Source organism: Bufo gargarizans, chromosome 4 (genome assembly GCF_014858855.1).
Source record: "Bufo gargarizans isolate SCDJY-AF-19 chromosome 4, ASM1485885v1, whole genome shotgun sequence".
NCBI lineage: Eukaryota > Metazoa > Chordata > Amphibia > Anura > Bufonidae > Bufo > Bufo gargarizans.
This window is the reverse complement of record NC_058083.1, coordinates 465,830,127-465,843,609: the sequence shown is the minus strand read 5'-3', so window position 1 is coordinate 465,843,609 and position 13,483 is coordinate 465,830,127. Positions and strand designations below refer to the sequence as shown.

The 13,483-nt window shown below is 43.3% G+C and overlaps 1 protein-coding gene across 1 annotated transcript in view; it reads right to left on the bottom strand.

The window, feature by feature from the left end:
- LOC122934354 (serine palmitoyltransferase 3-like) overlaps positions 1–13,483 on the bottom strand; it is a 68,367-nt gene that overhangs the window by 30,340 nt on the left and 24,544 nt on the right. Inside the window, exons 4-5 of the mRNA XM_044289754.1 lie at positions 7,824–7,972; positions 4,091–4,215 (exon numbers count right to left, since the gene is read on the bottom strand). Of these exons, the coding sequence (XP_044145689.1) occupies positions 4,091–4,215; positions 7,824–7,972 (274 nt within the window). The remainder of the gene's footprint in view (positions 1–4,090; positions 4,216–7,823; positions 7,973–13,483) is intronic.

The window sequence follows — 13,483 nt, the reverse complement described above, 5'->3', positions numbered from 1 at the left end:
CAAATTTACACACAGGTAGATTGCTGCAGTAATTTTATATATATTGTGGGGATTCACTCTGGTAGTTAGGATTAGTGGGTGCAGCACAGAGGCAAAGTACAAGTTCTTGGTTCAAAACATCAGTGTTTATTCACACGTGAAAGCAAAACAAAAATGCAAGTTGCTTGGTGATCGTTCACACACATGAAAACTTCATATACAAAACAGTCACCTTTTTTCCTGGTTGTTACTTCACACCCTGTTGGAAGTTCTGCTTTGGGAAGTCCACAGGCAGGCGTTAGGCGGCCTGTTCACCCTCACAGGGGTCTAAGCCCTCCAGCCCGGCTCAAGCCGTGGACCCCAACACAGCCCTCAGATCACAGCACACAGACCTTCTGAGCTCCACTGTCAGACAGCGGTAATCCCCACCTGGCTGTGCTGGCTGGTTTTTATGCCTGGCAAAACCTGGCCTGGAACATGGGGAGTAGTCACCCATCCAGCACTTTTCTTTATCAGCTATTACAGCCATACTAAGTATCAAGGTGTCAAACAGCAACTGCTGCCGACACATAAAAACCGGCTCTTACTCCACCGGAGCCAGGAACCTCCGTGACACGTACCTATCATCCACAATGATTCCTTGTACCTTCTTACATTCCTCCCCCCTTTGTTCAATCCTCAGGGGGTAAACACATGCCATACAGTATACTCGGCAGTGTTTCCCTGCAACCGGCCTACCCTATGTTCTACTGAGAACTTAAAGTTTTGTAAGGACAGAAACCACCTGGTGACTTGGGCATTTTTCTCTTTGGCCTGGCTCATCCCCTTGAGAGGGGAGTGGTCAGTCACCAGGTGTAATGTTCTCCCAAACAAATAATAGCGGAGAGACTCGAGTGCCCACTTGATAGGCAGGTACTCTCTCTCCACTATACTGTACCTGGTCTCGCCTGGGGTGAGCTTGCGGCTTAGGAAGACAACGGGATGCTCCTCCTCGTTGACTTCCTGAGACAGTACAGCACCGAGGCCTACTTCACAGGCGTCCGTCTGTACTATGAATTCCCGCTTGAAGCCGGGCGTCATCAAAACCGGGGACCCACACAGGGCCGACTTCAAAGCGGAGATAGCCTCTTCCACCCGGTCATTCCAGTGAACCATCACTGACTTGTGTCCCTTCAATAACACTGTCAATGGCGCGGCTACAGTAGCAAAGTGGGGAATAAATCTCATGTAATAGCCTATCATTCATAGGAATGACTTTACTTATTTAGTGGTGACAGGTCGGGGCCAATTTCTTATCCCCTCTATTTTGTTTACTTGGGGTTTGATCACTCTGCGCCCAATGACATACCCCAGGCATTTTGTCTCCTCTAACCCTATCGCAGATTTTTTGGGGTTAGCGGTTAGTCCAGCTTTTCGAAAGGAGTCTACTACAGCCTGCACTTTGGGCAGGTGACTTTCCCAGTCGATACTGTGGATGACAATATCTTCCAGGTAAGCTGAAGCGTACAGACAATGTGGTTGCAGCAAAATGTCCATTAGCCTTTGGAAAGTGGCAGGGGCGCCATGCAGACCAAAGGGTAACATCTTATACTGGCATAGCCCCTCTAGTATAATGAAGGCCATTTTCTATTTGGTAGCCTCCGTTAAGGGTACCTGCCAGTACCCTTTGGTGAGGTCCAAAACAGAAAAATACCAGGCTTGTCCTAACCTCCCAAATCAGCACTGGGATACGCATCGAACTTGGAGACTTAGTTTTGTTTCCGGAAATCGTTACAGAATCATAACTACCCGTCCGGCTTTGGTATTAAGACTATCGGACTGGCCCACTTACTTTTGGACTCCTCAATGACGTCTAGTTGCAGCATTAGCTGCACTTCCTACGACATGGCTCGTCGCCGAGCCTCAGGTACCCAGTATGGTTTCAACCGGATTTTGGCCTGAGGCTCAGTGACAATGTCTGAGAACACGTCCGTGTTCCTGCTGACGAACTCCCTGGCCTCCTGAGTCTGTTTAGAGGAGAGGCTGTCAGCAATCTTCATGCAATATAAACTACTTTTTTTCCTTCAAATACGTTGCCTTAATCCTGAAGTGAGGCGAGTCCCAAATGTGAAGTGGGTTGTATTCACAAACAGTCAATATATTTCAGTGGACCGGGAAGTTTCTACCAGTAACCACTTTCTCCCAGAGTCATCCAACTTTATACAGACGGGTAAAACATCGATTCCCACAGACGTCTTCTCACCACTAACAGCCCTGTGGAATGCCAAAAACTGCACTGATAGTGAAGTCTTGTGGACACTATTCACACACACTTGCACAGATTGTACTCACAAGCGTAGAAGAAAACGCAGGCACATCAATCAGAGTATTAATTTCTCTATTCATCTTGTACTTTGCACCCTTTAGTCACCGCTGCAAAGGAAGTGTGCTCCAAATATTGAAGTCCTGTAGGCAATTCTACTGTATAATAATTTATTATACTCACAAGCATAGGTGTATAAAAGCATATAAATCACATAAAACCAGCCAAATGTTCATGCCATTGGGCTGGTTTTATGGGATTTACACTTCCTTTGCAGCGGTGACTAAAGGGTGCAAATTACAAGAGGAAAAGAGAAACTAATAATCTGATTGATGTGCATGCGTTTTCTTCTACGCTTGTGAGTACAACCTGTGCAAGTGTGTGTGAATAGTGTCCACAAGACTTCACTATCAGTGCGGTTTTTGGCATTCCACAGGGAACTTAGTTTTTGAGAAGACGTCTGTGGGAATCAATGTTTTACCCGTGTGTTTAAAGTTGGATGACTCTGGGAGGAAGTGGTTACTGGTAGAAACTGCGTGGTCCACTGAAATATATTGTCAGCAATCTTCACTGTGGCAACCACTTCCCTTACATCAGACTGAGGGTCCTGGAACCTCTCCACCTAGAAAACTCAGCCACGGGCTATCGTCAGTACTGGTTTCCCCATCTTTCCAAGGTTGGAGCAAATTCACATGGTACACCTGCTCCAGCTTCCGCTGCCCTGGCTGGTGTACCTTGTAGTTTACTTCTCCAACCTTTTTGAGTACCTCGTAGGGTCCCTGCCACTTAGCCAGTAACCTACTGTTCACTGTCGGTACCAAAATCAAAACCGGGTTAAAGATCAAGACCAGAGCCTGCTGATTATACACCCGACTTTGAGCTCGCTGAGCTGCCCCCATATGTTCCTTTACCAGCTGCAACACGGTTTCCATACGTTCCTGCATCTGGGTAACATATTCAATAACGCTTTTATATGGTGTGGGTTGTTGATCCCACGCCTCTTTGGCTATATCCAACAGGCCACGTAGATGTCTGGTTTTTAATGTTTTATTAAACCTAGGCCGTCAGTTTGCGGGTGATAGACAGACGTCCGTATCTGCTTGATGTTCAGCAACTGACAGAGTTCCTGCATGACCTTGGACATAAAAGGAGTCCCCTGGTCAGTCAGAACCTCTTTAGGTAGCCCCACTCTGGAGAACATCTCCATTAACTCCCTTGCTATGAGTTTGTTCGATGTACGTCGCAGTGGCACCGCCTCCGGGTACCGAGTGGCGTAGTCTAGGACTACCAAGAGATGTTGGTGCCCTCTAGCGGGCTTCGGTACTGGGTCTACGAGATCCAGAGTGGTTCACCCTCATTCACAGCCCAGCACAGAATGGCGTTCTGCTTGTTCTTCTAGGGCACCTCTCTGCCTGCTGCAGCACTGATTGGCTCCCAGGCTGACAGACAGCCTGAATGAGCCAATCAGGGCAAGCTCTTCACCCAACTTCCTCTCAGGGTCATGTGAGAACCCTTCTTCTTCCACCTTAGTGCTTTTTTTATCACCAATATGTGCACTAAAATGGCGCGATTCACTGTTTTAGGGGATTTGTCCGAAACTAACCTGGAAAGATTTGCGTTCATCTGCGGTCTCAAAAATAGGAAATTTTGGATCTAACTCGGTTCAGTCCAAACTGGTTCACTCATCCTTACTTGTGACGTATAAATAGTTAACATAATTTACAAAAAAAGGGGGAAAAAAATGATCTTATATATTTGGATTAAAAAAAACTTTTGAAGTAACTTTGACATATTCCTATAAAGGCGTACCTTGCCAACCAGCGCAGGAATGTTAGTTGAGTTTGTGGCAAATCCCATACTAAATACCATAGCTGCTTCTGCTTTGACAAACTCTGCAACCAAATCCTCCAGCTCTTGATGAATATCCAAGTGTCCTGAAAAAGAATGCTGGAATTAAAATGCTGATTTAAGAAATTAGTCCTGAACAGTCATTGCTAATATTTCTAGTAAAGTTTTCAGTGAAAAACAAAAACAAACCCCCTCCCTTTTGGTTATATTTTAGTTGTATAGGTTTCCTTTTTGATTTCTCACCTCCAAATTGGCATCTCTCATTTTCATGTTGATACCACCCTCCATTCTGCTGATACACAGCCACAAGTGGCCACTGTAAGACATTGATAGGACTTCTGAGCTCATGCTCAGAAAGTCCTCTCCATTATGCACATGCACTCAGGATGTCAGTCTATTTCAATGAAGAATGAGCATCAACATAAGAATTTGTGCTATTCGTGTAGTACTGAAGTTAATTGTGCTTGTTGGAGGTGACCGACTTCTTTCTGGTACGCCTACTCTACGACTTCTGTAAAATGATCCTAACTAACTGGTTTAGCATGCTAGGGAGGAAAACCTTTTCTGTATAGGCAGGTAGGGCTCCTCAGGAATGGCTGTGAATTTCCTGTAAAATTGCTGCATTACAGTATTTTTTCCCCCGGGAATTTGAGATTGATGGCTTATCCTCAAGATAGCTACAAAGAAGAAAAAATTATCCTCAAGATAGGTCATCAATATGAGATCAGTGGGGGTCCAAATTCAAGCACCCCTGCCGATCAGCTCTTTGAAGAGGCCGCTATGCTCACTGGATATCCTGACAGCTCACCAAGCACAGCGCCGTACATTGTATAGTGGCTGTACTTGGTATTGTGGCTCGGCCCCATTGTCTTGAATGAGACTGAGCTGCAACTAAGTCACGTGACCAATTGTACGGTGACGTCGCTGGCCTAGGAAGAGGCCTAAGTGCTCACAGTGTGCTGTGGCTTCTACAAACAGCTGATCAGCGGGGGTGCTAGGAATGACCTATCATGAGGATTGGCTATGAATAGTAAATTACTGCATAACCCATTGCCTTTAAAGTTTCCTCGAATTTGGCGACCATCTTAAAAATACAATATGTTTGCCAGTCACAAAGATGCTTTTTCCCAGTAGGAATCATTAAAGTTAAAGGGGGAGTTCAGGATTAGAAAATTAAGGCTGCTTTTTTTTTTCTCTGAAAAAATCATCACACCCTTCCACAAACTGTCCGGTATTGCAGCTTAGCCCCATTCACTTCAACCGAGCTGAGCTACAATACCATACACAACCTGTGGACGCATGTGCTGCCGTTTCTAGACATAATCCTGCGCTGCCCCTTTAATCTTTAGAACTGCAATTTTAAGACAGATTTTTTTTGGTAAAAAACGTAAACTTATACAGCAGTTCTAAAGTATTGGAAAATTGCATAACTTTTCATTAAATGAAGAGTAACATTTATTTGCTGAAACCGGAATGCCAGTTTAGCATATTGTCAAGCAGATTTGGGGGACATTTTTTAATTTCTGATGTTTTTGCACATCATTATCCCAAAAGTTCTACAAATTCTGTATTACATATGCAAATTAGTAAATGAAGGAAGCTGAACGTTTCACATTTACAGTACACAGATATCACATAAACTGATCACATCACCTTTGCCCAGATATCCGGAAGAAAACAAAGATAATAATGCAGTCACAATGAAAACAGGTTTACATTACTTACAGGAACATCTGATTTAAAAAAAAAACCCGACCATTGACTGGAATTTATGACACACACAAAAATTTGGGGCAGCAATAAAAATATTGGATGCCTCGGATTGTAGGTCTTCAGCCCGTTTCACACTACCTGCAGAGTCGGACAGTACAGGAATATCCGCCGGCCCCATTGACTATAATTGGGTCCGGTGGCGATCTGGCTGATACCCAGCAAATACAGTATACCTGGATTTGACCAGATAAATACTGCTGCAGTGATATTTGTCGGGTCGAGGCCGGATCTCCGATGGACCTCATTATAGTCAACGGGGGTCGGCAGATATTCCAGTAACAATGCCGGCTCCAGAGCGCTCTGGCGGGCTGTTCTCTGCCGGCAGTGTGAAAGAAGCCTTAGAACCTAGAATTTGTTCATAACCTTTGATGATGTAGCAAGCTTCAAAATACAAACATAATATATGTGCGAGGCACTGGCAGCAAGTAACATTTTGGGGGATTAGAACTATGTAGCAATAATATTGGAGATTACTTGCTCAGAATTAGAAGCTCTGTAGAAAGGTCACTCACATGAAAATGCAGTTTCCTGGTCAATGAGTTTGTGCTCGAAATAATTCACATTCCACATGACAAACTGGTTTTTCCAGTGTTTAAGGGAAATGTCTGAATGTGTAAACCATCGACGACACATTGTTATGTAACTACTAGTATTTGCTAGTCTTGCTGAAAAATACTTGGCAATGTAGACCAAGACTGAAAATGGGTAAAAGTTTATTTTATTTATATTTGAGCAATATTCTGAGTATCAGTTATTACAATACTATGAGAAGAATGAATTTACGGTATATGAACAACATTTAGCTATTGTCATAGTAGTCATAGTACACATGGTCACACAGATTGTGCCCCCTAAGGTACAGAATTTGCCATGGGGTTACAGAGCATTGGACCTGGTAAAAGAGGAGAGTGGGTCTATGACGGCAAGGGGGAGGGAGAGACAGTGCGAGCGGATAAAAGCTGATTATACCGTACAATGTAGTTCAGGCAGGATTATTGCAGTTGGTAGGCTTGTCTGAATAGGCAGGGCTCAGGTTTCTTTTCAAAGTTTTAAAGGTGAAAAAGAGTCTAATGTGTTGTAGTGTTGAGCTCCAGAGTATGGGGGATGCATGGGAGAAAACGCAGAAATTAGGGATGAGTGAGTTGATTTGTACGCATTGATTCGTTCATCTGAACGCATTCGGAGTCTCTGAAGGGCTGTCCCTCTAAGGCGATTCTCCTCCATGCTGATAAATTGACAGGACTGAACATCTCACGGAGCCTTGACAAGTGGCGCATGCGCAGAACATATTTTTAGGCTACATTCAAACGACTGTAGTATTTTGCGGATCCGCAAAACACGGATACTGGCCCGTGTGCCTTCCACACTTTGCGGACAGCTCATAGAAAATGCGGACAAGAATAGAACATGCTCTATATTTTTTGCGGGGCCGTGGAACATAACATACCATATCATAACTTTTGCAGCCCCATTGAAATGAATGGGTCTGCACCAGTTCTTTCAAAATTGCGGAATGGATGCGGACTAAATTATATAGTCGTGTGAATGAGCCCTTACATTGCAAGTTTGTTGATGCAAAGACTCTGCACGTGCGGCACTGCTCACAGTAACGGCACATGTGCAGCGGGGACACTTTCTCAGAAGTGTAAACTTTGTTCCGATCGATAAGAGTAAAAGATAAGAGGAGAGAGGGACGTGAGATTAGGGAGGAGGTGACAAGGTGTGGATGGCCTTGTATGTCATAATCAGTAGTTTGTTGGGCAATACGTAGCCAGTTAAGGGACTGGCCAGGAGGAGAGGATAGGTGGATCTGCCAACAGTGGAGTCTACTATGGATTGGAGGTGTAAGATTATTTATCTGATTAGCTTATATTTTGAAGAGATCGTTATTCACAAAAACACCCTCGGTCATCTGACTTACCCACTTCTTGTCTTGTACTACAGACACCAGCACCATATCGCTCAAGTACATTCTTCACACTTTCCAGTGACTCTTCATCATTCTCTGCAAACCCCAGATAGTTGTATGATCCCATGTTTATCACATCCTTAATGACCTTTCCAGTGTACCTTTTTATAAATACAAATTATATGTTTTATCACATGATTATCTATCCTTTATACAATACATCAAGCTTATGCAACATGGCCTCTACACTGAATATCAAGTCTAGAACGTTTACTTTAGATCAGGGCTTCTAAAACTTTTCCTACTGGGGCTCAGATCATACAGAACATGTGGACGCCTGGACCTCACCATTGTTTGAAGGTCATGCCAAAGGTAGTAATATAAATTTATCTGCTATTTGTTTCCTGAAGACATTAAAATAAGCAAGTGGAGTCACTTATGTTAGGCTTCGTGCACAAAGAGGACCAGCACTCGCTCTAGTAGTAATTATAGAATATTTTAATGGTCACATACAGAAGGCAAGTGACGCGTTTCGGCTACTTTGAGCCTTTCTCAAACATGTTTGAGAAAGGCTCATAGTAGCCGAAACGCGTCACTTGCCTTCTGTATGTGACCATAAAAATATTCTATAATTACTACTAGAGCGAGTGCCGGTCCTCTTTGTGCAAGTTTATGTGGATTCTCCCTGGATGCGCTCACCGCATCACTGATACACGGAGTGCTGACTGTGTCTTCTTTGAATCTTATGTTAGGCTTCATCCACATCTGTATTTGGTAAGTCTGGTAGTCTGTTCCAGCAGAGGAGAAGACTACTGGAGTTACCATATCCGGCATAGCTGGGCATCGGCGGGTTTCCGGCAGAAATGCTGCCTTTCTGCCTGATAAGTATTTTTATGGCAGAAAGCCGGTATTTATGTCAAAAACCCTCTGGATCCAATTATAGTGAATGGGGTTCCGGCGGATTCTGTGGGTGTCCGACACCTGGCATATTATATAGCAGGAGGAACTGAGCAGATTGATATATACGGTATAATGTTGTTGGAAAAGATTCATTAAAACTTGTAAGTTATACATTTATATCTGTGCTTTTTCTAACCTAATACCACCCCCGTAAACAGCTTTCAGTACCCAGGGTTATCAGTGACTGATATCATTCTCAATGTAAGGGCTCATGCACATGAATGTGTGCCGCCCATGCTGTGCATTGTGCGATCTACAATGCAGGGGCACTATCTCTCTGGTCTGGATGGCGGATGCAAAACCATTCAACTGAGTGGGTCCATGATCCGTCCACACCGCAAAAAAATAGAGCACATTTTATTTTTTGCGGTGCTGAGGCACAAACTGAAATGACAGATGTAGTTGGAGTGGCTGAGACATGGTTGGACTCTTTGCATGACTTGGCTGTTAATATTGAGGGTTTTACACTATTTAGGAAAGATAGGGTCAATAGAAAAGGCGGTATGTGAGGAGTGATCTGAAGACAAGTGTGAAAGAGGCAATTGTGGGCGAGGATGGTGAGGATGTTGAAACTTTATGGTTGGAAGTTCAAAGGGATATAAACACTGAAAAAATAATACTTGGTATAATCTATAGACCCCCCCTAACATCACAGAGGAGATAGAAACGCAACTGTATAACCAAACAGAGCGGGCTGCACAGGCTGGTACAGTGGTCATAATGGGAAATTTTAACTTCCCAGACATTGACTGGGGTCATGGTTCTGCCTCAACCGTAAAGGGGAGAAAACTTTATGGGCCAGTTTGTAGAAGCTCCCACTAGGGGCGATGCTCTGTTGGATCTGGTAATTTCTAATGATGCAGAGCTTGTTGGAAATGTTACTGTTCGAGAAACACTAGGTAATAGGGACCACAATATAATCACATTCCCCCTACACTATAAGAAGTAAACTCTGTCAGGCAGAGCAAAAACACAGAATTTTAAAAGGGCCAATTTCCCTGGGTTGAGGGCAGCATTTCAGAGCATAGACTGGGAGCAGCTACTGTCACATAATAATACTGAGGATAAATGGGAGAGCTTTAAAGCCACATTGAGTAATTGCACTAAAAAATGTATTCCTTCAGGTAACAAGTATAAACGGCTAAAATTAAACCCCCCATGGCTTACAGCTACTGTAAAAAAAATGACATCCAGTAATATATCGTACTCAATTGGCTAACTGTAGATATGGTCCAAGCTAAGTTAAGTACGGTAAATGAACAAGGCTCCGGGTCCAGATGGATTACAACCAATAGTTCTTAAAGAGCTCAGTTCAATCATTGATGTGCCCCTGTTTATAATTTTTAAAGATTGTCTAGGTACTGGTACAGCGCCAAGTGATTGGCGCAAGGCAAACGTGGTGCCCATATTAAAAAAAGGATCTAGGTCCTCCACAGGTAATTGTAGACCAGTTAGTTTAACTTCTGTCGTGGGAAAAATGTTTGAAGGACTCTTAAGGGACTATATACAGGAGTATGTGACTGTAAATAATATTATAAGTGATAACCATCATGGGTTTACCAAGGACAGAAGTTGTCTGACTAACCTGATTTGTTTTATGAGGCGAGTAGAAGCCTGGACAGAGGGTCAGCTGTGGATGTAGTGTTTCTGGATTTTTCAAAGGCTTTTGATACTGTCCCTCATAGACGTTTAATAGGTAAGGTAAGGTCTATAGGCTTGGAATGTATAGTTTGTAATTGGATTGAAAACTAGTTGAAGGACCGTGTCCAGAGAGTTGTGGTCAATGATTCCTATTCAGAATGGTCCCGGCTTATAAGTGGTGTACCCCAAGGTTCAGTGCTGGGTCCTCTATTATTTAATTTATTTATTAATCATATTGAGGATGGGATTAATAGCACAATTTCTATATTTGCAGATGACACTAAGCTGTGTAGTACTGTGCAGTCTATGGAAGGTTTCCACAAACTACAAGCTGACTTGAACACTCCGAGTGATTGGGCATCAACTTGGCAAATGAGGTTCAATGTGGATAAATGTAAAGTTATGCATCTTGGTAGTAATAATCTCTGTGCATCACTATCCTAGGGATTGTAGCACTGGGAGAGTCACTTATAGAGAAGGATTTGGGTGTCCGTGTAGATGGTAGATTAAATAACACCATGCAATGTCAAGAAAGCTGCTTCTATGGCCACCAGGATATTGTCATGCATCAAGGCGAGGCATGGACTCTCGGGGCAGGGATGTAATATTACTACTTTACAAAGCGTTGGTGTGGCCTCATCTGGAATATGCAGTTCAGTTCTGGGCACCAGTCCTTAGAAAGGACGCACTACACTAGGAGTGTGACTACTAGGAGAGTGACTTAAATGATAAGGGGCATGGAGGGTCTTAGTTATAAAGAAAGATTAAAAGAATTACATTTATTTAGTCTTGAGAAGAGACATCTAAGGGGGGACATGATTAACCGATACAAATATATAAATGGGCCATACAAAAAATACGGTGAAAAACTGTTCCATGTAAAATACCCTCAAAAGACTCAAGTTGAGAAAAGACAGATACATAAATGGTTATACTGAATCTTTTCCCACTAAACCATATAATCAATCTGCTCAGCTCCTCCTGCTCTATAACATGCTGCCTGCAGATTGCACTGCACTGCATTTTGTGGGGACAGGTTCTCTTTAAAGGGAGCCTGTCATATTGAACATGGTGTTTGAGCATATATATATAGTTTTGTGGGAAAAGATTCAGTTTAAAGGGGTTATCCAAGTTATTTTTATTGATGTCCTATCGACAGGATAGGTAATCAATATCAGATTGACGGGGATCCGACACCATGTACCCCCACCGATCAGCTGGTTGAAGAGAAGGCGCATGCTGTGCCAGTACAGCCTTCCGTCTGTTGGTTCCATGATCGCTGTTGCAACTGCATTGGTAAGGATAGGTAATCAATAAATAAATAAAAATGGACAACCCCTTTTAATACCTGCTCATTCTTTGCTTCCAAGTCCAAGAGGCGGTCCTATCAGTGATTGACAGCATTCCGACTATTTCTGTGTATACAGAGAAAGCTGTCAATCACTGATATGACCGCCTCCTGGACCTCAAAGCTCAGAATGAGCCGGAATTTAGACGTATAAATTAAAAGCTAGACTGGATCTTTTCCAATTAACTATATGTCCTACCACATTACAAAATCGCTAGTCAGACCACACATGGAGTACGGTGTACAGTTCTGGGCTCCTGTAAACAAGGCAGACATAGCAGAGCTGGAGAGGGTCCAGAGGAGGGCAACTAAAGTAATAACTGGAATGGGGCAACTACAGTACCCTGAAAGATTATCAAAATTAGGGCTATTCACTTTAGAAAAAAGATGACTGAGGGGAGATCTAATTACTATGTATAAATATATCAGCGGTCAGTACAGAGATCTCTCCCATCATCTATTTATACCCAGGACTGTGACTGTGACGAGGGGACATCCTCTGCGTCTGGAGGAAAGAAGGTTTGTACACAATCATAGAAGAGGATTCTTTACGGTAAGAGCAGTGAGACTATGGAACTCTCTGCCTGAGGAGGTGGTGATGGTGAGTACAATAATGGAATTCAAGAGGGGCCTGGATGTTTTTCTGGAACGTAATAATATTACAGGCTATAGCTACTAGAGAGATATCGTTGATCCAGGGATTTATTCTGATTGCCTGATTGGAGTCGGGAAGGAATTTTTTATTCCCCTAAAGTGGGGAAAATTGGCTTCTACCTCACAGGGTTTTTTTTTTTTTCCTTCCTCTGGATGAACTTGCAGGACTGGATGGACAGATGTCTTTTTTCGGCCTTATCTACTATGCTACTACTATGTTACTACTATATATCACTCTTCTCAGCTCCTCCTGCTCTATAACATGGTCCCTTTCTCACACAGGTATACTGTAAATGAATTTCTAAGGAAGTCAACTAATCTATCTGTATGCTTTGGTAGTTTGGGAGGAAACCTACATAAATATGAGAACATGCAAACTTCCTTCCTATAAACTTCCAGGACCCTAGTGCTGCAAGATAATAGTGCTAACCACTGAACTACAGTGCTAGACATTAGCTTAATTTTCCACTGATATAGAAGTCAGATTAAGACTTCGAAACACGTCTGGTAAACTTTTTGACTGTACCTGCACACTCCCATACCAGGATAAACCTTTACTGACGCTAGATTGGGTAGCTCTTCTCTGAATTCAAGGGATCCATATACATTGACCTGTGTATTCTGTCTGGTACCCCGGCACCTTGGCGTAGCACCACGTGGGACGCCCAGACTCGCACGCATACACTGCCGATTACACAGCAGCAGCTAACATAATCACCTGCATCGGCGAGCGCCTGCATCTCAGCACCTGAGCACTTTACTACAGAGCCACGTAGGACGCCATCACATACAGGGCCAGTGATACATCAGCGGACACAGTCCGTGAAGACTCCAGGAGAGGTAATAGCCGCCAGTACATTGGTGTATGGTGGGACGCCCCCAGAGACATACACCTATACTGGTCCACTCTTTCATATGAATCCCTAAGTACGATATATTATTACGCAAATGTATTAGTTCATTAGCCAGACATATCAGATATTGGAACTTCTGAGAAACTGGTGGAACACCGATACCAGATTGTCATTACCTGTTACATGGACTAACATTAAACAGGCACTGTGCAATA